Source organism: Ptychodera flava, chromosome 15 (assembly GCF_041260155.1).
Source record: "Ptychodera flava strain L36383 chromosome 15, AS_Pfla_20210202, whole genome shotgun sequence".
NCBI classification, from domain to species: Eukaryota; Metazoa; Hemichordata; class Enteropneusta; family Ptychoderidae; genus Ptychodera; species Ptychodera flava.
This window is the reverse complement of record NC_091942.1, coordinates 4,708,045-4,733,169: the sequence shown is the minus strand read 5'-3', so window position 1 is coordinate 4,733,169 and position 25,125 is coordinate 4,708,045. Positions and strand designations below refer to the sequence as shown.

At 38.1% G+C, this 25,125-nt stretch overlaps 1 protein-coding gene across 1 annotated transcript; it reads right to left on the bottom strand.

Moving 5' to 3' along the window:
* Positions 1-449: 449 nt before the first annotated feature.
* LOC139152218 (TPR repeat-containing protein DDB_G0287407-like) lies at positions 450-25,079 on the bottom strand. The gene is made up of 25 exons (XM_070725358.1): positions 24,583-25,079; positions 23,023-23,199; positions 21,222-21,392; positions 20,233-20,521; positions 19,731-19,838; positions 18,874-19,160; positions 18,412-18,573; positions 17,869-17,973; positions 17,102-17,169; positions 16,418-16,502; positions 15,488-15,627; positions 15,105-15,216; positions 13,697-13,842; positions 12,690-12,849; positions 12,312-12,407; positions 10,428-10,585; positions 9,767-9,860; positions 9,501-9,656; positions 8,476-8,594; positions 5,232-5,376; positions 4,073-4,184; positions 2,408-2,651; positions 1,868-2,075; positions 990-1,208; positions 450-479 (listed from the first exon to the last, which is right to left on the bottom strand). Exons 1-25 carry the CDS (start codon positions 24,892-24,894, stop codon positions 450-452), a joined length of 3,903 nt encoding a protein of 1,300 aa, XP_070581459.1. The 5' UTR covers positions 24,895-25,079.
* Between the last annotated feature and the right edge of the window lie 46 nt (positions 25,080-25,125).

The following is a 25,125-nucleotide window of genomic DNA, read 5'->3' as shown; positions in this document are numbered from 1 at the left end:
ATAGATATAAAAGTTCAGTATGCTGCAATTAGTGCAAATGTATCATCTTAGGGAGACTAGAGCGTTTAAAACGCATTTACTGTTGAATCATAGAATAATCCTCTTGCATGAAATGGGTTGATCCATTCTCACAGATGGGGTGGACAGCATAACAGATAGGCAGAAACTTTCCTCTGATGATGTTATGTTCTCAAATGCAATACCACTATCATGACGTCGAATGGATCTTTGTCATAAATGATACTCTACTCAAAATAGTTGTATTCAAGCAATTTTACAATTATTCTACTTTTCAAATCTGTTCAGTTACAGCTGTTTTGGTACAAATTCTTTATCCTTCGTGTCTTAAAACTCCCAAGGAATAATAAAGTACTTTAAAGTGCCAAAACTGCTCTCGTCTTTACACGCATGCCATCGCTGGATTCCTGTTTACCAACACTGTCATCTTTTCAATTCAGCTTGCTTATGATATCTCGAATCTGTAATGAAAATATTAACAATTTCAGTAAGAATTTGTCTTTAAATTATCATTAAAATCAAGGCATTCACACTTTCTATTCAGACATTTTGAAACAGCTTAGTTGTGAATATCCCGAAGAAACAGCTATAACCTTATTATAACCATTTTCACCCCGAGTTTTCTTTTAAAAGTTAAACAGTATTTTTGTGCGATTCACATATCTATAGTATTCGGAAAGACAAAATTAGCTGTTATGTGAGACAGAATAGTACACCAAAGATGTTTGTCTTCAGAGTTTTAATCAATGTGTTTGCCTTGTGCGAATGTTCTAATGATTTTGGTTTTGTTTTACGTTTGTTTTTTTGTGAATACAGTCTTTCATGTATGCAATGCTGACATGCAGCAATGGATATAGGAGGACAATATTTTCACTCAGAGTTTTACGAACTCTCAAATGCAGACCCAGCAGGCAAACATGAATTGCGAATGTTAAAATTCTTTCCAAGGGAATGAATTCAGTCGACTCTACCTGTGCTGCTTTATCTTCGTCGTCACCTGTCAGTTCTAACGCTCTGTTCATGTACTGTTTAGCCATGTCAATCTTGCCTTTCAGAACAAGCAAACGTCCCATACATTCATGAAGGTGTACGTTGTCAGGGTGGATTTTCAGGGCGTTTTCCAGCAGTTCTGTCGCTGCGTCTGTCTCTCCAAAAGATGCATAGGTCATTGCCAGGTTTAGAGGTGTCACCTGTTGTTAGACATTGACATGAAAATGTGTCGAAAATTTTGTTTGGTTTATTGTTTGTATTTTAAGACATAGGAAGACTTAAGAGGACGTTGTTGAGTTCAGTTCTGTAACCCATCGCTTTCCCTAACAATGTTTTTCTTGGAGTATAGACATTATATCTCAGACGAGCTTGCTTAGGCAAGGAAGAATAATTACATATTTCTTCAAACTCGCCCCTTCTACTTCAGCCAATTTCGAATTCTTTTGAAATGGAGCATGTTTTGAGCATATTTTAACAATTTTCTTTTCTTTCGTAGGAGCATCTAGAAAATTCTCAGAATGTGTTATCAATAATGCCCGTATATAAAATGCCTCTATTGATTGTGGATAATTTGTAAAATGTAGACTCCAAGTCATCAGTAACAATGTGACTCAGGTGGGAGATTTTGCTGGTTCATAAAAAGAATTTAAAATGTTGCTTTCCGCCTGTTGCTTTGCAAAAATATCCGGGGAACAATAATCTTTCCTCTGGCCTTACAGGCTGTCTTTTTTTGAAAATGCATGATATTTATGATGATAGAATGAACTGTATCAGGATGATGGAAGGATAGTCAGTGGACAAAGCTTTCATCGCTATGTAGGACATACTGTACAAGCTAATAACATCACCGAAAACTCACCCAGTCATCGGGAAACATTTCCTTCGCTGCAAGTAATATGTTCACGGCCTCTGTCTTCAAATTTCTGTTCAAGAACTCAGCATACACCTCATTGTAGTGGCCACACTCATATTTGCCATTCTTCAGTGTAGCAATCACTTGTTTATCGTCGCCAGTTGCTAAGCAGCCCCTGAGAACGTACTTCAAGATATCTTCATCTGCAGGAAATCTGAAAGCAAGATATGTAATAATGTTATTGTTTAGGCTACTAGCTAAGACAAGCCAGAATTTTTTATCATCATTGTTTATCGTTGTTGACAATGTTCACCATTGTTACTAGAAGCAGTCTCTAATCCAATAACATATTTAAAAAGAAAGACACGTGCAAAATATGCTCTGACCATATAGAAGTATAAGTCTGGGACGGCTCCCCTTGGTTACGGTATAAGCTACATGTACGCGCTCGTGGAAACCTCTATGAGGGCGTAGCATATATCACAACAGATGAGAGATCTTAGACCCAAGAAGCAATTGTTTTCAATTTCACATGGAAAATATCACCTAGTTAAAGCATATTCCATTGTGTGTTCATGACGTCTAGTTGGTCTTCTATTTTCGGGTAAAGCCTTGTCAATTTCATCAAGCAGAACGTAATCCGAAGGCTCGGAGAATTCAGTTCCAAGTATTCGTTCCAAAAGTCTGGTGGCATCCTGAGTTCTTTGGTTATTGACATAAAATGTCAACATTCGTCTGTTTAGGTCTGGAAGGGAGGTTTCGATTCTTCCCTGACGGAATAACACTTCACCTGTGAGAAAATTACGATTGATTCCCTTTGAAGAAACAGTTGATTGTTGAGATGTATGTTACGGAGAAATCAAAGCTGTCGGAAATTGATTCGATACTCATTTCTACGCTGTTCCCCCTTTTTTCTGTGTGTCGCATATTCAGTTTTTGTAAGTTAAAGAATAATAGTTCACAGAAATAGACATTTTTTTTCATAGCGATGCCCCTCATTCAGTTTTGTATGCTTGGTCGAGAGAGGTAAAATGATTTGGCTCGAGAGCGTCATGCTACGTCACCGGATACAGTTCAAGATTTTATGCAGATTATGGTGGACATTTTAATATTACTATCGAGCAGGTGTTCAGCGTACATTCATTGACATATTCTCCGACTGCGCAGGGCTCAGGGGAGACAGTCTAACATCTGAAAAGAGCAGTCTGTCCTTGGAGATTGCTGCATAACTGACGATAATGTAAATGTTGCAGGACTGTCGATATTATTTGTTCAGTGTTTAAAGAAGGCGGGAGGAAAATGCTATTATCAACGTCGAACGGCCACATCACCAAGTTGCGGACACTGCCAGTTTACTGAATCCGACATCGACATGGCTTTCCTTAGCATTGTCACGTTGCAGTGAAGGCCGGACTGCGGACTTTGTTTAACGGACTGGTTAAACTGATACTTCAAGCTGTCGACCAAGATGGGTAACTTTTGTATATTTTAAAGTATTACAGTGGTGAGCATTTTACACTCCTTTAAGGTAGAACGCACCTCGGGGACAGACATTCGGACTCTCAAACTTTACAGTTCTCTTCTGATATACCACATGTGGGGGTTCATTTTAAAGCTCTTTGTAAAAGAAAACTTTTCACCGGCTTGGTTTTTTGAAATTCGAAAGTTTTTACTTTTCGCCATAGAGTTAAAAACAGGGATGGCGTCCATTTTGAATTTCTAATATCAGTAAATCTTGGGTATTTGTTTCTCTAGTACCAAAATTTGCACGGTGACCCCCTATTTTTATTCTTGATTTTGAAAGAGAATGATTGAAAGATTCCTTGAGGACAGTTAGAGCAAAAGTTTAAGTCTTTCACTTTCGAGGTGCATATTACCTTAAACCATTTTTGTTGCAATTGAACACCACTGTGCTCTTCAAATCTTCACTGTCAGTTTCTGGAGATTTCTACTGCAGCATGAATATCACAAGTTCATCCATCAAACAAAGGCAAGGGCTTGAAAAACAGTACCCCCCCCCCCTTCGACTGTTACATCTCATAAGTGGTTGATAAAGTGTGAAGAAACAAACTGTTGAGTGGAAACTGCTAAAATGACTCACTAGTGAAAGACAAAGTGTGGCGTTATAGTGAAATCGAGAAATTTCAAAAAACTTCACCACTCTTGTTTTTAATAATACCTTTATTGTTTTTGGATACAGATGCATCTTACCCGCCTTGTTGAAGTAGATATGTGCTTCATCATAGCTTCCCTTCAATACGTTAGTTATCGCGATGTTCTCCATTACAAACAGAGTCTGAATGTGCTCATCACCGAAACATTCCTACATTTATGATAAAAGAAGATCAAACGGGAAGACATCTGTGATTGGTATGATTCTCAACATTTGTCGTCGGAGTGCGGATTTGAACAAAAGGTAAATATAAGTCGACATACTAACATCAACCTAGACTTGGTTCAAGTCGGTGAATTTCTAAATAAAGAATCATTTGTACTAATTTCTGTTGTGCCTCTCATATTTCATGCAAACCTATTTGGAATTTGGCAGCCCAGGCCAGGTTTTCGTAGCGATTGAACGCGTTACCTTTGAGTTTGCGCAGTAGTGAGTTAGTTTCTGCCGGATTGTGATTCCGGGAGAAACTCCCCTGTATAGCATTTACCCCACTCATCGCGTGCACCCCAAACCAGACTTGAACCAAGTCTAACATCAACCATGTTCACTCATGACTGCATGCCCTACAGCTCATTATGAAAATTATGTTACTTAAAATGCATTGAATGTATCGAGCATATATACACAAAAATGATGGAAAGGAACTTTAAAAAATTTCTTGAACTGTTTGTCTTGTTTTAATTTACTGATTGTTTGTTTGTTTGTTTGGATTTTTTTTTCTCAGTGATCAGAGTGTATATCTACGGCAGATCATGTGCATCAAGCGTCCAAGCGGCCAATTACATTTAAGTATTTGCGCTGATTAACCAATCTTGTCATAGACTTTCTGAGCTTGTTTCAATCAGTTTTCAAACATGTGCACCTGTATGATAATGATTTTCTATTGGTTAAATTGTTTGCCGAAAATTTTCTCTTCAATTGCTGCTTCTGAAGTGAAATAGCGCCATGCCAAATGATGAAGACAGCACAGAACTTTGTATATACCTTTAGAATGTGTCGATATTATCATGGTCCGTGCATCAACGTGGTCCACGCTGTTAACTCACCCTCACACATGACATCAACGGCAATCTCCCATTGGTTAAAAACAATCATCTTTCATCAGATGTCTTTTTTTTCATGCAAATTAAAAGCAAAGAATTAAATCTGTTGTTTTCACTTCCCTGACACAGTTAAATAACGGAAGAGATATCCTACCTTGTAGATATCCAATGCTTTCTTGTACATTTCAAGTGCCGTATCATAGTTATTCGTGTTTTGATGAAAGACTCCCCAGTTCACCAATTTCTCTGCTGTATCAGGATGCCTTTCTCCAAGAGCTTTGACAGTCATATTATAGGCCCTTGAGAGGGATGGAGACAAAGGTAAAAAAAAAAAAAAAAAAACCAAATGTTTATTTCCGGGAACACGTCTCCGAAAATTAGTGTAGGTAGGTAGGAGGAAACATATTTTACTTTTTCGTTTGGTTTGCTGAAACCCATAAAATACGGTAAAATTTAGAGAATCTATTAGAATTTTTTGAAAATACCCATATATATATATATATATATATATATATATAATATATATATATATATATATATATATATATATATATATATATATATATATATTATGCATATAATATATATGTATATATTATGCATATATATATATATATATATATATATATATATATATATATATATATATATATATATATATATATATATATATATATACATATACACACACATTAACATGAAGGGAACAAAACTGAACATGGAGAATGTGAGCAGAAGAGTGACCCATTGAATATATAAGTAGAGTTACTTCTGACCAATGTCGTATTACTTCTGAGGTATTGATAGCTATGCAAAACGTGATCTGTGGAAACCAACTATTAAATCAAATCACATGACTATTTCCATGGCGACAGCAAGATTATGGGAGTTTGAGCCTGTGCGACCTAAGTACATGATACTGACAAGCAACTGGGGGCTTGTGAAGAAGTGAATTGCAATTTTGTGTTCGCGCAAAGAAGTTGAATTTTTTTCACCACTGGTGAAGGTGAATTTGACAATATACCGTACATTATGGATCCGAATCCGATCGAAACTCTACTTAATTTTCTACCTTGGGTTGATATCTCTGATGGTGGACAGAATTGTCCCCGCGGCTGTCTTTCGCCCTGTAAAGTGATGTATACATTGCCCTGATAAGGGAGCCGTCATTATTTACGGCCTGGGGGAGGTCGGAGGAATTTCAACGGTAACTCCTAAATTTCGAGTAACCCTTCCCCTGTCAACCATGATGAATTTCAGTAACCCCCCTCTCCCTAACTCAGAAATTTTAACTGCCCCCCCCCCCCACTTAGAAAAGTAAATACCAATATTTGTAAAATTTACAAGATACATGTACAGCAATAGTAAAGACCTTTCAAATCCTGGTGTACCCTGCTAGATTATCGTCGGTTATCTCATGGAGGTTGAAAAAGGTGAAATCAACAAAATGAAATTCAAATTGACAACAAAATACAAATATAAAAGCTCACGCCATAACCAGTGTCCAACCATATAGCATATAGTATTGTTTAATTTGGATGGGTATCATGACAGGGTTTTCACTAGGATATCTGACTGGGCAGAATTTGAAAGTACAGGGGGAGAACACACAAGAGGCTGAGGGGGAAGTGTCAGAAGGGGTGTCCCCTATCTTGCATGGAAAATTTTGATAAATTGATATGTGCAATGCTGCAGTATGGTGCAATCTGAGAGGCGTTTTTAAGGTTCCAAGACAAGAAATCGACCTTTTTAATCTAACAATTCTCTAGTGGTTAAGAAGCCCAGAACCCCCGTAAATTATATATTTTCCGAAAACCTAGATATAGGGGAACATTTTGGTAACAACAGTGTCACCATTGTTTACATAACTATCACGTGACAGGTAATTTGCAAAACTTTTCAAAAATCGGTTTTCCCTATGTTTTGTCTCCATTCTTCCAAATATCTGACTCAAACTTTCTGGAATGCAAGCTGTCACAACGCTCTTCCAAAATGTGTCTCAGATTTTTTATATCTTGCTTAGTTTTTTTGGAGCACAATTTAAAGAAATCGACTGGCATTAAATTAACCGCTCTGGAAGTTTTTCTGGCATAAAAATTGTTTTAGAAGGTTTAAAAAAATTCTGAGATACACTTTGAAGATCGCTATGACAGCTTGCACTCACAAAAATTTCAGCGTTATATTTCAAATCATTGAAATAAAACATAGGGAAAACCGATTTTTGAAAGATTATGCAAATTACCTGTCACGTGATAGTTATGCAAACAATGGTGACACTATGGCAACCAAAATATTCCCCTATATCTAGGCTTTCCGAAAATATATAATTTACTGGGGTTTTGAGCTTATTAATCACTAGAGAATTGTTAGCTTAAAATGGTCAATTTCTTGTCTTGGAACCTTAATTGTTTTTCCACTAAGTAAATCTGTTAGAACACCCCAAGGGGAGAGCACGAGAGGGGGCCCCCTGTCGTATTGAAAATTTTCAGAAATTGATGTGTGTAATGGTGCAATCTGAAAGGTGTTTCAATTTATTTGCACTCGGTAAAACTGATTTAAAATGACATTGAACACTGATATTTTTATTACATATTTTGCATGATTAGTGTTTTAGTCTCAATATTCAACAACCAAACAATGACAATACATTTTGTGAAAAAGAGTTCTCAGTTTGCCAGAGTTTGAAGACCAAAGAATATGCAGGAATGGAAAATATGTCACCTTCTTAATGTCAAAATGGTTATTGAGCTGAAGTCAATTAAAATATGTGTTTCTGTGATAATAAGGGATGTGTATGCAATGGAGCAGTCTGGTGCGATTTGAGAAGTGTTTTCAATTTGTCGTTTACTAGTATAAATGTTTGAACATCCAAAGGAGGAGAGCACGAGAGGGGATTCCCCCCCCCCCCCTCACGTCGGAAATTTTGAGAAATTGATGTGTGTAATGGTGCAATCTGAGGGGTGTTTCAATTTATTTGCACAAAAATTGAGTAACTCCACCCTTCTCCCTCTCTACTTTTTGAGCACCCCCTTGAAGTTTGCCCCCTCACATTCCTCTGACCCCCATGCCGTAAATAATGACGGCTCCCTAACGTTTGCGTGCGATATGTGATAGCGATTATGTGAGTGCGAGTGCTTCATGAACTCAACAGCGTGTGGAGGGGTTGAGTCGGTCGCAGTTAGAAAATTGTAACAAACAATTTATTCGGTTATTGAACCAATCATATTTAAGGGTTTGGATTTGGCCAAGAAGTTTTGGCTACGATGTCTTCGCAAGGTGACCAGATGCCATTCGTTGTGGGTTCTAATCCAATCGAAAGTATATTCAACTCAATTATGTGTGAAATCAACAGAGGATAAACTTGAGAAGAAGCAGGCCAGCCAGTGACTACGACATACCTTTCGTAGATCGGTTGTGCCTTGTCAAGTTGTTGCAGATTTCTGTAGCAAATGGCGAGATTATTTAATGCTCCACCAACATCAGGATGAAACATTCCAAAATAACAAACGTCATAGACCTAGTATATGGTAATAGATAACAATAATGTTATTTCAGTCCAAAAGCAACATCAAATGTGAATATGTAGTTATGCTTCGGGGTTTCGGGAGAAAACCCCGATAAGTATACCAGGTTACACACGCATTAAAGGGACAAAGCCGCTCTTTTTTCATGAAATGTGTTTGATATGAAAAACATTTTGTGTTGTTTGACGTCTTGAAACATGTGACATACTGGTCAGCTGTACACATTCTCAACTCTGCTTGCAGCCGGACAAGATTAGACTTGATTCAGTGAAACGTTTCACGGTCTGTACCGAAAAATCGAGTCCAAATATTCAACTGTGCAACGTTAACTCTTTACGTGCATGGCTGAACATACAGCGTTACATGAAGTTCTTACCTCATGAAATCTGCATTGGCGGTGCTTTTCATTATGAGGAAAGCAGCTTCTTCTTACATTGTGACAAAATTTGTCATGGAAAAGACGTCGAAATGGAAAAGAGTCCATTTTCTTCAGAGGCCAAAAACGAAATTAACTGTTTGCATTCAGCAAAAGGGTGATATTGAAACTTTTTGCAGTTTTATGTACCGTTGTCATTGTCCACACTGAGTGACTTTGTACAAGTATTCCATGTTTTCTGGATACACCAAAAAGGTCAAAAAGAGCTACTTTATCCCTTTAACGGGTGATGTGATTTCTATTCCCTTTTCTTTTATCAAATATCATCTATTACGTCAGCAAGCCAGTGAACCCCACGTCTATGCGATGTCATCTGTGTTATATAATATTAAATCGAAATTCATTATCAAAACAAACATTTAATCATTCAGATCAATAATTCTTATGTTTCAGAAAGACGGTAGATAGCAATAAAAACACGGACAAACCAGACACTTTGTATAGTCTATTTGGATGGCTATACCTGTATGGCCTGTTTCAGACACTCAACTGCCTCGTCAAAGTTCTTCACAAGCAGGAGAAGGCTACCAATGTTATTCAGCGTGTCGCCTATTAGTCGGTCATTGTCATCAAGTTCAGATCGATATATCTCTAGGCATTTCTTGTAATATTCCATTGCCTGTATAATAAAAGAGTCACTTCCTTAATTTCGACGATTACTGGTGAATAGCAGAATTAATGTCTTCTGTTGTTCTATCCTAAAGAATGAGTATTTTCAGTGACACAAACCTGATCGTACTTTCTCTGTTTCTGGTTTACCACTGCCAAGCCGTTCATTGTTGTTGCAATTTGAGGCTTGTATTTCTTCCACTTCTCTTGTAGTCTGCGTGACAAAATAAGATGAGTAGGAGACCGTATAGGAGACATGTTTAAGTAACTGTGAAAAGTTAATTTAACAGCCAGGTTGATAAAACGTTTTCCCGTCAAGAGTCTAATTTCTGGCGCCATTTCAAATGTTGTAAGGATGGACTTTAGCATGTTCTAGAGGTTCTCTAAATGGCCTGTTTTTGGATAAACCTTGATTCTCATCCTTCTATAAATAATTGATTTAGGAATACGAAACAGATACAACAAGACAACACTTTCGTTTTAGTATTTAAAGTTATGACACTACGAGATCGCATTGTGACCGACCTCAGACATGATGGTTTGTATAGCTTAGTACCCACTCAATATTTTCTGTCGTTTGAATGACATTCGGTTTGATGTGGAAGATCTTGCACATGAAATTTCTGTAACTGTCACATATAACACGTAATTGTGAGGCACGTGGAAAATGATTTGGAAACCACCAGTGTCACAATGGTCGTTCCTTAATGCTTATCGGCGTAGCTATGAGAACCTCTTGATTATAAAATGTCATAAACTTAATTTTACCTCCAACACTTACTTTTCTTTCACCTTTAAGTTCTCATGGTGTAATTTTTCACTCTCTTCAAAATTTTCCAAGTCGCAATGAATGCTTGCTAGTTTGTTTACCAACGCGACGTATGTATCTGCCAGGTCAGGGTCTGTGTACATTAATTCTTCTGTTTTGTGATTAGATTGCTGCAGATATGAAGGGTAATGTGTTGATAATATTAAATTATATGATTTCCACGATAATTAAGAGTGACAACACTACGATAAACTCCAGGAAAGTGCACAACATCTACAATAGAAAAGTTTATTCAAGCAACAGTAAAAGGAATGATAAGAGTGCTTGCCTGTACTTTCAAAGCTCAACAGATGTTCTCACTACAATATTTAGCGAAGTTGTCTAATAAAATATTTCGTATTGCATTTTTTGAGAGATTAATCTTCATTGCTGTAACGTTTGATTCATTTTCTCTGTTCTTGTCCTACTCTGATCAATACATCCTGCATGTGTGATGTGGCAAATTTTATTATTATCAAGCGTTAAAACGACTGTCCCCTTCAATCTCACGATGTTCTTTTACGTTACGGTGGATGGACATTCATCTCTACAGTGGCAATGGCTGTTCAAACTTTCGATACTGTTCTATAATTTGTGTCGTAGAAAACCAGTTTAAAGGGTTGGAATACCAAGTATTAACCTAAAACTAATACAGTTAGTACACTGAATTATATGCAGTCTTATTGTTGACCAATATTTTTTATCATATTTTCAACGTAACACAGAACATTAAGAAGCTGAAGTCCGTTAAGTATTTAAATGTTGGAGGCCCAGTAAATTCATTGAAAAATTTTCAGTATTTTAACAACACATCAACTTGACATATTAGTAACCTCTGAATGAATGAATGAATGAATGAATGAATGAATGAATGAATGAATGAATGAATGAATGAATAGTTGTATGCAAATGACTTGTGTTACAGATTGCAAAGAAATGTTGTGCTACATTTGCTAAGCCTCACCATCGCAGTACACAGTAAAACGATGGCACATGATTATTCATATGAATTTAAGGAGTTGAAGGACTGCCATTGAACAGATCAGGCGTGTATTACATCACTGCGAGAGTATCTATCTCTGAGAAGAATCTTTTGTAACATCTCTCGATACTCCAAGCAATAAACCAAATTCATTGTAATAAAAGCGACACCCGTGTTAGGCACGTAGCAATATCTTGAGGCAGCGTTTGGATATCGTGAAAGCAACTTTCCAATCAATCAAAGCTATTGACACTGGGGATGCAATATGGCTGGCAGCATCAGTGACAAATCATCAGTGACATTGAAGGAGAACATCCTGAAGACCAAGTCTACTGTAAAACCTCTGACCAAGACAGAATTTTTACACGCGTCAGACGGATGTCGATTATATTAGAAAGAATTGGGTTTATTTGCCAGGAGTATCGGGACACGTTACAATAGATTGTCCCCAGAGATATATACTCTGACAGTGATGTAATACACGTCTGGTCCGTTCAATGGCAGTCCTTCAACTCCCTGATTCATGTTAATAGTTAGTATCTTTCTTTGTTTTACTTTTTGCTGTAAGATTATCATGATTGAGCCGGCAAATGTTGCATAACGTTTCCTTACAATCTGTAACATATGTCACTTGCATAGAACCATTCATTCATTCATTCGTTCATTCATTTAGAGGTTGATAAGAGATCAAGTTGATCTGTTGTTGAAACACTGTAAATTTTCTGGTGAATTTTCTTGGCATACAACGTAAACATAACAAAAAATAATGGAAAAAATAATCAGAAATCACAGCTAATCGCACCTGAAGTTATCGTTGTAGGAAGGTTATATTTCCGAAGTTAAACGTCAAAAAGCCTACCGAGGCCGTTTCTTACCATCAGTGATAGCGCCCTCTGTAGGATGGGTACAGAATCCCTCTGATGCCCACCTTCACATACTGCATCACCAATATTGTACGCCAAAATGTACAACTGTCAAAAAGAAGTCAAACACAAATTTAGATAACATCCAAAAGCGATTGCAAGGACGTTAGGAAAACTTTGGCGTTGTAAGAAAGACTGATTATGACTCAAAGATGACATTGCGCATGTTGAAACGGAGAAAATGGCCATCTTAGTCACTGTACAATGCTGAAACGGGTCCTTCATTTTTCCCCATTCATACCATCATATGTCACTGTGCACCTACCTCCACGAAGGGAGGATTTCAAAAATATTGTTTCATCGCTGGCGATTTTGATCTTTCATACTCACATTTTTATTCCATGACGAAGATTGTTTATTCTTGTTCTGATCTGAAGCAGTGACTTGAGATATTTGATCTTCTAAAGCCTTCATATACAATGCTGAGATTTCACTTCCCGGTGCTTTTGTGGCATTCCAGTAACCGTATAGATCATAGATACCTTCATCTCTGAAATGTAGAGTCCACACAGTAACCAAATCTTGTATTCTTTTTTTTTGTTTCGAGTAAAAAGTGTATACTAGTATGTCCATCGGCATTAACGAATCAACATTGTTACAGAGAAGTATGAATCAACGTTACAAAGGTAAGAAAATCGTCAAATAATTTACACACGATGAAATAAATACATGAGTAAAAATCACCATCTAACTGGTGAAATAATCCAATAATACGAGCGACATGCTACATATATCCATGGAGGTAAAAAGACCCCTGTGGGATAACATTGCTATTGCATTTTAAATTATTTTCACAAGCTTTTTAATCGCAAAGCGAAAATAGCAAAATCTTTTCAAGTTACCTATGTTTCGTTTTCGTGAAATGACGGTTGTAATCACTCTGATGGTAATATCGATATGTATTTTTATTCGAAATAATTTAGTGAACCAAGAATCGGAATGATTGATAAAAAAAAAACCTGATACACGAATCTGAAACTATTTAAAATCAAAAGAACGTAATTGACATTTTTTCCACACAGAAGCCGGACATTTTATAAAATTGTGCAGCAAATTGATCTACATCGTCTGTTATACTATAGGCCAAATATTTGAAGTCTGTTTAGCCAGACCTGGACAGCTTCAGTAAGGGCGTGATAAAGCTTCGCGAGTGCAGGTTACGAAACCGCTGAATCGAAACCTGGTCCTAGTTGCGCGCGGTTATGCCGCTGGCGGCGCATTTCATACACTAGACTGAAGCGCAAGCACGGATTTATTAAAGGTCTCGCTCGCGAGAGAATTCATTATACGTCTTTATTGATTTCTTTCTCAGTTCAGATAAAGTCGTGTCAACTCACGTGGAATATAGAGTTTTGAAAATCCCTAAATGTGAGAGGCATATCTTCAGCTGGTCATAGTCTTCCAGTTTGGTCAACAACCAAGGCAGATGATGAGCGATTCGTGATAACATGAGGTCCCCAGAATCAATGCGACTTCCAATTGCCTTGTCAACAAATAAATAATAACAGCTACAGATTTAATACGTCAGTGACAGTTTCAACCATCATAACACAAGTATTGTAATGAATGCCTGTTTTCAAACCGATGCGTTTTAATTGAAAAAAGTTTATAGCGTGTTTCTTATGAAGTGTACGCATGATGAAAAGAAGCTATGCGTGACATGCTGTAAAGTGAATATACCATATTATTCACTTCCTGTTTATCTGAGGTATCCACAATATGTTAACACTTCGATCGGTACCGTAAAATATATTTGTTTTTTTTAACCCATTGCTCCGTAAGTGGTATAACCATCTTTTAGACAATAACTTAAATACAACATTGTAAAAGGTTCCTTCCATAATAACGATTGTCGGACTATGGGATAGATGAATAGATAGCTCGTTTGTTGTAAAGACAACGGATGTGATGGATGGATGGATGGATGGATGGGTGGACGGATGGACTGATGGATGGGTGGACGGACGGACGGACTGATGGATGGATGGACGACGGACGGACGGACTTAAAGATGGATGGACGGACGGATGGACGGACAGATGGATGGATGGATGGATGTATGGATGGATGGATAGACGGACGGACGGACTGATGGATGGATGGATTGATGGATGGATGGATGGATGGATGGATTGATGGATTGATGGATAGATGGATGGATGGATGGACGGACTGTTCGAGGGATGGATGGATGGATGGATGGATGGATGGAATTATGTATGGATGGATGGATGGATGGATGGATGGACGGACGGAGGGATGGATGGATGGATGGATGGATGGATGGATGGATGGATGGATGGATGGATGGATTGATGGATGGATGGACGGATGGATGGATGGATGGATTGATGGATGGATGGATGGATGGACGGACGGACTGTTCGAGGGATGGATGGATGGATGGATGGATAGATGTATGGATGGATGGATGGATGGGTTGACGGACGGAGGGATGGATGGATGGATGGATAGATGGATGGATGGATGGATGGATGGATGGATTGATGGATGGATGGATGGATGGATGGATGGATGGATGGATTGATGGATGGATGGATGGATGGATGGATGGATGGATGGATGGATGGATGACCAGTTTAGGTGGGGGATATAGTCATAATAGAGTTGGAAGGATTTGTGTGTATGCCACCCTAGCCCCTCGAGTTTCTCGAGGGTCTACGATGCCACTCACGGTGGATTGAATCGTGTGAACTTGCCGTTCCAGTGCCTTTTGTGACTTACCGTCATTCTCCTCAGGTAATAATTCGTAAGCGACCTTGTATATTCTTTCCAAACTTCTTCACTTTTTACGTATCTGTCCTTCACAGCAGTTACTAGTTCTTCGAATTCAAAGCTATCATGAAACAAAAGATTTGAACAACCATGACATTTTACGAAAGTAACTTCCACTCTTGTGTCTTGAGACATGACCTGTCATCACTGTTACCTCGGCATGAATCTAGAATCATGCGCACCAAATGATCAGCACATAACGATATCCTAGAAGACAAATCAATTGCTCTGGAGATTTGGCCAAATAACAATGACTAACTCGCCATATTTACCGTCATACCTTTGCATATTCGAGATGACAATACTAGAATTGAACCACACTCTATACATACTCATATAATCCACCTTTATCGATGACGTAATTCTCCATCGCGAAAAATATGGCGGACCACGTGTTGTCTGTTAGTCCGTTGATTTCTTTGATTTCCTGTTCAGATACTCCAGACCGGGAAACAAGGATAGTACACATCACCTACGATAATGAAACGTATCAAAGTCTAATCAAATAAAAGTTTGAATGCAAAACATACCGTGATAAATAAACATCATTATATAAAAATAATATTAGGCCTTATGCTCATGCGTATGTCAACAGAAAATTTATGGTAAAGAAAACACTGCAAATTATAAACAAATTTCAGGTGAGAAAAAGACTGAAAAACATTACACTAATTGTCACAATTAATCTCTTTATGTTTGGGTTAAAACTAACTGTAATGTATAAAAACACGTGTAATTTACGATCTGTTCATCGAATTGCAAATCAATTTGAAATTGATTTCGCCCGGCACAAAAATGGAAGTACTCCCGGTCTAAAATGCGGATTACAAGATTCACATGCCAATATCAGGGCTGCAGCCTGAACAAATTGCCTCGAAGGGGGTCAGTACCTAGCGCAGCAAGGATTTTGGTAATTCACATACATTTACATATCGACAAAGTGAAAAATTCCGGGATACAAAGATACAAAGATCATCAGTGTTATGGCTCCTGAAATCACGTGACACGAACCACCTGTACTGGGTAGCACCAGTTGGCATATATTTGTTACCGTCTTTCGCACATATTGAGTCGTTTTTCGAGACTATTTTTCGTCTAAGCTTGAGGCCTTTATTATCTGTTGGCTTTCCTCTGCAATCTGACGAGACACTTTCTCATGGATAGACTGAATGAAGATACAGACAGATAAGTTTCCAAGTGAACTATAGGGTTACGAACATATCTCTGAATACTCAACTGTCCAAACATCAATACGAACTCACCTTACAAACTATGTTTTTCTTCGAGAATTTAGGGTTGAAGTCTACCTCGAACCTTTCCAGTATTTTCCCAAACAGATCTGTGGTGCTATAAACAGTTATTAATTATTAAGCCCTATCGGATGTAGTGTGGTATCGTCAATGTCAATTATAAACGGCTGTACAGGGCTGTCATTTCAATCACTTTTACAAACTCATATCTCATGCAAGACAACATAGCTAAATATACCTTGAACTCCATACATTGAGTTCAAAAGTTAGTAAATTGTGACTGTCACGTACGTTGTTGAAAATAAAAGAAACAGAAATCTTGTATTAATAGTGTTTCTTCCTAATTTGTATGAACTGTCGACATCAACTTGTGCCAATTTTGACTTTATTTCATTAATCTGATTAATGTGACAGTGCGCAGCCAATGCAATCATTCTCTCTCGAGCCTTCGTCTCTCTACCGTGGTCATAATAATATAACTCGTACCCACTCTATGGCACTATTGACATTATCTACGTTGGTATTTTTGGCGAAGAAGCCACGACGCATTGTTGACCAACTACAATTTTGTGCAATTTGTCAACTTCATCATAAAGCTTCTGAAGCTTACAATACTCGGAAGGCCAAGGTAAAGTCCCGTGTATGAGACTGTGATACAAGCAATAAGTGTATTATGGTGACGATTAGTGCATATACCTATTTGCCTCGAGAAGAAAATCAAGGTGGTCGTTAAGTCTCCAGAAATCTCCAAAATTACACAATTCCTGTAATGAAATTGAGAAGTATAGATAGATTAAACAAACAGATTACTATTAATATACTGCCATATGTCGCGAAAAAAACTATACAAGTGACAAGGTTTGGCTGCGTACATCTGATGAAATAGTTATGTACAAACACGACGTTCAACTGTTTCAAAATAACGTCATAGAAATATGATTCTTATAAGATTAGTTTCGATCGATAAATATGAGTCGTCGTTACAAAAGTTACGTATGGTTTTTACACAAGAATGACATTTAAAGTAAATGCCTAGAAAACATTTATAAATAATTATTGACTTAGCTTGCCAATAGATACATATTTATTTGATTTCTGCGGTTATCAAACCAATAATATTAAAGTTATTGTTTTATGACATAGAAGTCCTCGTGAAAACAGTAATGCTTTTAGTAGATTAAGCAGTCCATCGTAAAGTGAAGTCACAAAGTTCAACATGGTTTCCGAGACATTAAAGTTAGTAGGGTCAAGTATCCTATCAGTCAAACAGGCTGCATCGGTTCGCGAAATTTGACGAGTTCTACATGTAAAATCCATGCTCCGTTTTCTGCACACGACAACAAGAATGTTGTCTCAAAGACATTACATTAGAAACAAAACACAAAAGGATTCACTGGAAATATGGGACAAGACTAATGCCCCAATAGTGATAGCCCGGCAATGAATATATCTTATACACTTACTTGTACAAAGATCTTGAGAAAGAGGACATTTGCGGTCTGTTCTTTGCTGATTATCTTTTGTAACTGTGAGTCAGTCAACTCCTTGCCGCGCAGGGACAACATTTCCTGTGAGATTAAGAGTGCAGAGACATAACCCTTGACAGTTTATCTAAGAAGACCTGTGTTTAAATTGGAGAGTAATTCAAACGACAAACTTGTTTCACAGACACTGTATTTTGCCACACATTACCACCTGCAAACACACGATTTGAAAAGCGCACAGCAATTGGAAATAATAGCATTGTATCGACAAGTAAACAAACGATTATCATATTGGTGTGCTAAGGTGAGTTCGAAGTTTTTTTAAGTTTAATCACTTCCTCTTATATACAGAAAAAGAATAGTTCAGGCTGAATGATCTTTCGTGGAAGAAGACAAAAGTTTGAAAACTTTTAATGAATAACCGAGATGAGAACGTAAAAATCTAATCCGGCAATAGAATAGTTACTAATGCAGCATCGATATCAGAGAGAATATAGGTTTGTTTGTTTGTTGCATGTTTACCACAACGATCTTCTTCCTGTCATCTTTCTTGATTGGTGCAATCGTTAAGGTGTCCCAATGCCGTTCTCTGATCAGCTCATTCGTTTGACTTGTATTCTCCCGCAGGCTTGAAACAAGCATCGACACCCCCTCCGGAATTTCGGTAGGAAGCCAGTACAACTCCTAAAGGGGAATAAGATTATGGCTTTTAAACTTTTCAGGTAAAGCAATTTTTCATGTCCAGTGAAACAGTAAAGAAATTCAATGTCTACAACTATTAACACATTTTCCTTTGTATACCTGCTGAAATAGAGTGCTGATGGCGTCGTCATTTTTTTTGTTGACACAAGAGGGCAGTCCTTCTCTCCTCAATGAATGCATAGGCACGTCATCATCTCGCTTGATAATGAACGTTTACATCACTCGTTTCAGATATGACCAGTTGCAAAGTGCAGAAGTGCTAGGATATAAATAATTTCTTGCCTTTTGTGTTACATGCGTGTCGTCCATTTTATCTATAGCATCGATGATAATAATGGCACGTTTTCCACAATCTGAAATCTTCTGCAGAATACCACAGAATTCCCTGAAAACGTTGTAAACTGTTTGCTTTTTCAGGTTGGACATTCTCTTTTGAAGCTCACTTCTGTCAGTATCACCGCTCTCCTTGGACGAATGTCCAGCCGATGACGTTTTGTTTTTACCGCCACTTTTCTCCTCCAATCCGATGATCAGTTCATAAAGCAATGATATCAGCACCTCTTTTTCATCTGATGAGAGCGAAAAAAGGGAAACCGAGTAGAATCCTCGTAACTGTCTGTGCGAGAAATGAGCGTTTTGTTTATGTAACAGTGCAAGGATATCAAAATGCGATGAGGACATTGTTCGTATTTTATGTTTGCTGAACATTGAACATTGGTAGAGGGAAAGGGACTGAGATAAGTAGTATGTGTGAGGTAATGTCAAATTCTCAAACACCCATACCGTCTGAGATTAAATAATGACAGCCATGCAGTTTTGGGTGTTCTTTTCATGCATTTACAAGTTGGAAGAATTTCCTCCAAAGTGATGGCGATCAGGGCCGTACATGTAGTCTGACAAAGTTGCCGAGTGGGCAGAACCCAGCTTAGCTGAGATTTGAGTAATTAACATAAATTTACATACTGCCTGTGGCAGCTGCCCCCTCCCCCGGCAGGCTACGGCCCAGGCGATGTTTTACGCTGAAACCTTACGGATATAGAAGGACAGGTCTTTGTTTTCGATTGCGTACTTCAACAATGCTAGAGGGAATAGAACTGTACGAAAACAAACAAACAAAAATGGAAAAAAAAGACTCTGACCTGAGCTTGTCGGAGTACATCCAACGAAGTGATGTGCAATGATGTCATTTTTATGGAGTCGTTGATGTCGGTGTAACCAGTTCGCGAGTAGAGTCGTTTTTCCGTATCCTTAGCAAACAGTCACGCCAGAAAGTGTTTCGGAATAGAGGGAGAAATATTATTTTTGAATAAATCATATACTAAAGAAACAAAGGGCATACAGAACAAAATACAGATCGATGAAGTCATTCGGTGGAAATAGTGAAGATAAGGTCTCTTAAAAGATAGCTAACAGATTGCAAAAAGCTAGTAAAAGTTGACCTGAAAAATAGAGCATGAAGATTATTCCAATCATACGTTGGAGATAACACGACTTTAACAAAACTTTGAACAGGACGAACATCTCTTTTCGGACTCTAAGGAGACATTCCTGGCTAAGTTCAGTTGATCATGACAATGATGGCATCTCTTTTGTGTTTGAGTTCAAAATTAAATCGACTAAGATCACCGTTAAAGCTGATACCTTCGCCGCCCAAAATGAGCAGAGGTTTGTGGGCGTAACCCTTGACCTCCCTGATGACGTGTCGATCAATCTCATTTATATATCTATCTCCCCCGATGTATTTTCGTCGAGCACCGACTCCAAGTCGACTGATGTAGTAAGCCTTGTGAAACATGCGTTCTTTCTCACGCTCTGACATGTTTGGTAGTGGATTTACCAAAACAGTCTCCTCCAGGTAACTTTGAATAGCTTCAAACATCAAACGTGCGCCAGTCTGAGGGTCAGGATAGTTGTCTTTGTACACCAGACACTTCAGGAAAGAAAAATTACGTTGGAATTCAGAGCAAAGGTTTGATTTACTAAGACTTCTGTTGAGTATTAGCACATGACTGTCTGTGCATTTGGGCTCCATTGTGAACAAAATGGTTCATGGGACACGTTTAAATGTTATCCATTTCACTAGATAAAAAGTGAAGTGAGTTTCTTTGCGTAATATGTTTGTTTCGTGTCTTGGTCTATTTTGTCGTTCTTGACGAATGATGGCTTTTTATAACATCAGCGTCACTAATAAAATATACCATTCACTGGATCGAGATTGCCAAAACGTCTATTATCTCTTGGAGAACTTACGAACTCCGGAATGCGCCTTTACATGTTGAAAATATAAAAAAGAGAGTAAAAACCATCTAATACGTAGATATAGAATTTTAGTTAGGTAGAACCGTATAATATTGTCACGGTTTCTCATAGATATAATAACAGACTTAGTTCAAAACCAATACAGGTTTACATTTTATAACACCTAATATAAATATATGATTATGCGTTCTGGTAAGTGTAATTTCACTTATAATGCTCTACAAATACCCGTTGATGTAAACTGGAAGAGTCGTCGCTCGAGGGCGCACTCTACGCGCCCCCCCCCCCCCCCGTTACGTAAGAGGGGAGCGTAGCAGCGTAGCATGTGTAAGCTTAGGGAGCGTCATCGAGCAAATGATCATTCAGTCCACCATTGATGCTAAGAGAATAATGTTGACCTTTCCTTCCGTGGCCTTGACCCTTCTCTTCAGATCGTTCAACAACTTCTCTGACTTTGGTCCATCCGAATCGACCGCATACTTTCTAGCCTCCTCGTTTTTGCCCTCTGACTTCAGTTTTGTCAACATTTTCTTGTCATATGCCTGCCGTCAGAGATAAAGAGAATTAATGTTTCTATTTCAAGCAGTATGTTCCTCGAAAGTGAAGGACTTAAACGTTTGCTCAAACTTTCCTCATAGCAAACTTTGAATTATTCTCTTCCAAGACTAAAAACCGGGATCAAAACTCACAGAGAAACACGTTACCTGAAATTATTAATATCTCAACTTAAAATGGCCACCATCGGAGTGATAACTCTGTGAGAAAAAATAAATTGTCAATTTCCACCAAAATGAGATGGTGAAAACTTTATTTACCTTCAAAATAAGTCCCAACAAGAGGAAGATCAGAACAAGTATTGTAAAAATTTGAGTGTCTGAATATCTGTCCAAGAGGCGAATTTTACTTCAATGTAAGATTAACTACAATGGTGGTTTTAAAATTCATTACATGTATAAGTATGTAGGTGTTTATGGTACAGTTTTCTTTGTAAATAAAGTTTAGTACCTACTGTCTATCTTGCATGTGTGCTAAACGTGTAACATAGTAAAGACACAATGTCCAAAAAGCGAGGTACCTTCGCTTACTTTAAAGTATTTTAAAAGGGAACGGATGTTCTTTCTCCACCTCCCATTCCTCCTTGTAATTAATCATTCATTGTGCTTTCCTAGGGTAACCACAAGGCGTCATAATTTTTGTCCTTTTCTCAAGCCTTCCCCGTTAAGGGGGAAGAGGGACAGATATTTGGAATATTTTTTTTTATACTTTTCTGGTCTGTCGCTGGTGCGGCTCATTTTGAATTTCGTGAGGTGGAGTAAGAAAAGTTGTCATCGTCGTAGGTTTTCGAAAATCGAAGATTTTATTTTCCCTATATTGTAAACACAGGAATGGCGGCCATTTTGAATTTCAAGTGTCGGTAGGCGTTACGTAATTTCTTTCTCTTGTACCAATCTTTACATAGTGACCCTGATTTTGATTATTGGTTTTGTAAGAGCATGGTTGAAAGTTTTGTTGAGAAAAGTTTCAGCAAAAGTTTAAGTCCTTCAGTTTCGAGGCGCATACTACCTTCATAGAGCGATAAGCCCGTTTCAAAACTTTCGAGAAATTGTTGCTGAAAATTTCGATTTTGGTCAATTCCCATTTTCAAGCCAAAAATAAAAATCGCGTTTCATGACGAAACATGACTTTGCCGTTCCAGTGCCATTGCAATTGACATTAGACAGTCAAATCGATATGGCAAATGCATAGGTGCTATTCATTAACGGTGGAGTAAGGCAGAATACAGCCTGGTCGTTAAACGTTAAAACAGCTTTTGACGGTTTTATTCATGTACCTACAAAAGTGTTAAACGATCGTGTGCCTTGAAAACCACTACGACGGAGGATTTCTACAAATTGGTAGACGCCGAATTGTAAAAAGCAAAGTTTGCCGGGTTACCCTCTGCATATCTTCATAGTGATCAGTCTAGATACCAGTGTGTATGAGTGTGTAACGCGAAAGACGAGATTGGAAACTTGACAATGACGTATTTGTTATTTATGAAAAAAAGCAAAACGACAGTTATACAAACAACGTAAAATGACCACACGTAACGAATTGTTTCGCGTTAACTAAACAAGTGTGAGTTTACCCCAATGAGAATTTTAAAAAAAAACCACAAAACAATAGTTATACCTTGTTTCGGAAAAAGAAGCACGCTGGTTTATCACCAGGGCGGTTAAGATGGCCGTGGAGAAACTCAACCTCAGTGGCGGAGCGATCACGGTAGTTGTTCAGCCATGGCTTTGTTTTGGCGGCAACATCGAAGTTCCTCTGAAGTAAGTCATCGTCAACACCATTCCATCCGTAACGCTGGCGGGGGAAAACAAAGTATTAAATGGAAAGCGACCAAATGAAGTTCGCGGGGAGGAAACTATTAAAGTAAGCGATCAGGTTCCACGGCCATTATCTGTGTGATCGAGATATCAGCGAGACCACCACCTTGAATGGGCAACTCGGCAATAATGTAACCCCACAATAGAATGTACAAGGCGAAGCCAAGTACATTGTGGAGTGCAAAGTTTGCACCGGGAGGGGCTACCGTTTTATATAGTTTTAGCGATGCCAGTGAAATTTGTAGATGTAGAAAACATCTTGGGCCACAATACTGAGCCATCTGATACATTACTAATAATATTCTGAGGGTATGACGTCACAAAAGTCACTGGTATTGACAAAGCTATAATATGATATTACATATTACGATTGAGTGTTCGATTGTGATCGTGTCAAACTTGAATGCAAGCTACAGTTTCTCAACGCCGCAGTGAAACATCAAAACTTTACTAACAACAAATCCTTTCGCGTTTATAGAAGTGTCCATTTTGCTCTATTTAACTGCGCTGGTGCATAATTAAGAATCCTTAGTAGAGATTTTACTCTTAAAATGTGGCTAATTTCTTTTACAGTCTATTTTATCACTTCTTTGTTCTGTAGTTCTCAGTTTAATAGTATAATCTACATTTTTCGGGTCTAATACGCTGACATTCTGTACTAGACTGTACTACACCGAGACCAAATTTCGTCTGAGATCAACATTTGGAGATTAATTTATCGGACATTAACCAATTGTACTTTCAAATTGATTTACGTAAACTTGACAAAGATGATGAGCTATGCTCATCAGCATTGCGCTAGAAGCGATTTGTACACTACTGTATTCAAGAGATGAAAGAGTTGTTAGTTTGGCATTGCATCTCCCCAAAAAGAATATACGTTATCCGACCTACTTACACCACTATACTGTCAGCGTTTCATGTTCATTTGATACCTAAGTTTAATTTGGAGCCAGTGTAACAGCAGGAACAAAACGTCCCTGTACGCAGAGACCTGATCATAATATCTCGATCGTTCAAGGTTGTTGTATATATTTGGCCACCGAAGAGAGTTTTAGACAAAACGAGAAAAAAATGAACAACTACATTGTATGACAAAACGTTGTTTACCATAACTGATGTTCATTTTTGTGAAAATATGTCAGCATGATTTGAATGGTGACAGAGCTGACGTCGCCGGTATCTGATCAGAATGTGTCAAACATGTAAACCTGCTTATCAAAGTCCAGAGATTCCGAAAAGATGTCACTAAAATGCAATAAGTCGAATAAACTTTAAAAATTTCAAAGAGACAAGCCAACATCTTGATGATATCTGTCTGCAGGTGCATGTACTTTATGATAAATGGTCTGATACCAACCTGGCCGAAGAATCCTACAAATACGTCACTTCTTTCAACCTCTCTTAGACACACTTCCAATGTGACCGCATTTGACGTCTTTTCAGTCGTAATGCCCCATCTGAGATCCACTGGAACAAACTCATACCCGGCTTTACTGCAAGCACTCGACAATCTTGGCCAATACTTTTTGGTCAGTTCCTCTCGTTCTGCTTCAAGACCGCCAAATGGCGAGCTGAAAAACACGCGTACGATGCGATTTTTCTGGTTCGTCCCGGTTAGATCGGGCTTGTCAGCAGACTTTGACTCATCCACTGTTGTGGTATCTCCCATTTCTAATGACCTGAGTTAGACTCAACGAAAGGTATTTCAGAATCTAATAGATTCGATGTTCGCACTGCTATGATGGTACTTGCTGTACAGTGCCTCTACTCACACTAACATTACCCCGTCTCTGAAACCTGGACTCCGACGGAGACTTGATCCCTTGCAGCAGTAAAATATTCTGTGTAATGTGTGCAGTCGCTTGACGAAACAATTATTATTGATCGAAGCAACTCGCGT

What these genes read in the sequence shown, in the direction of transcription:
- LOC139152218 (XM_070725358.1), bottom strand. Translation starts at nt 24,894, where the DNA reads ATGGGAGATACCACAACAGTGGATGAGTCAAAGTCTGCTGACAAGCCC. An exon ending in GATAAAGGTGGATTATATGA is followed by an intron (nt 15,217 to 15,487) that starts GTATGTATAGAG and finishes GTTTCATGATAG; the next exon opens with CTTTGAATTCGAAGAACTAG. An exon ending in TATCTACTTCAACAAGGCGG is followed by an intron (nt 2,652 to 4,072) that starts GTAAGATGCATC and finishes ATTTTCTCACAG; the next exon opens with GTGAAGTGTTATTCCGTCAG.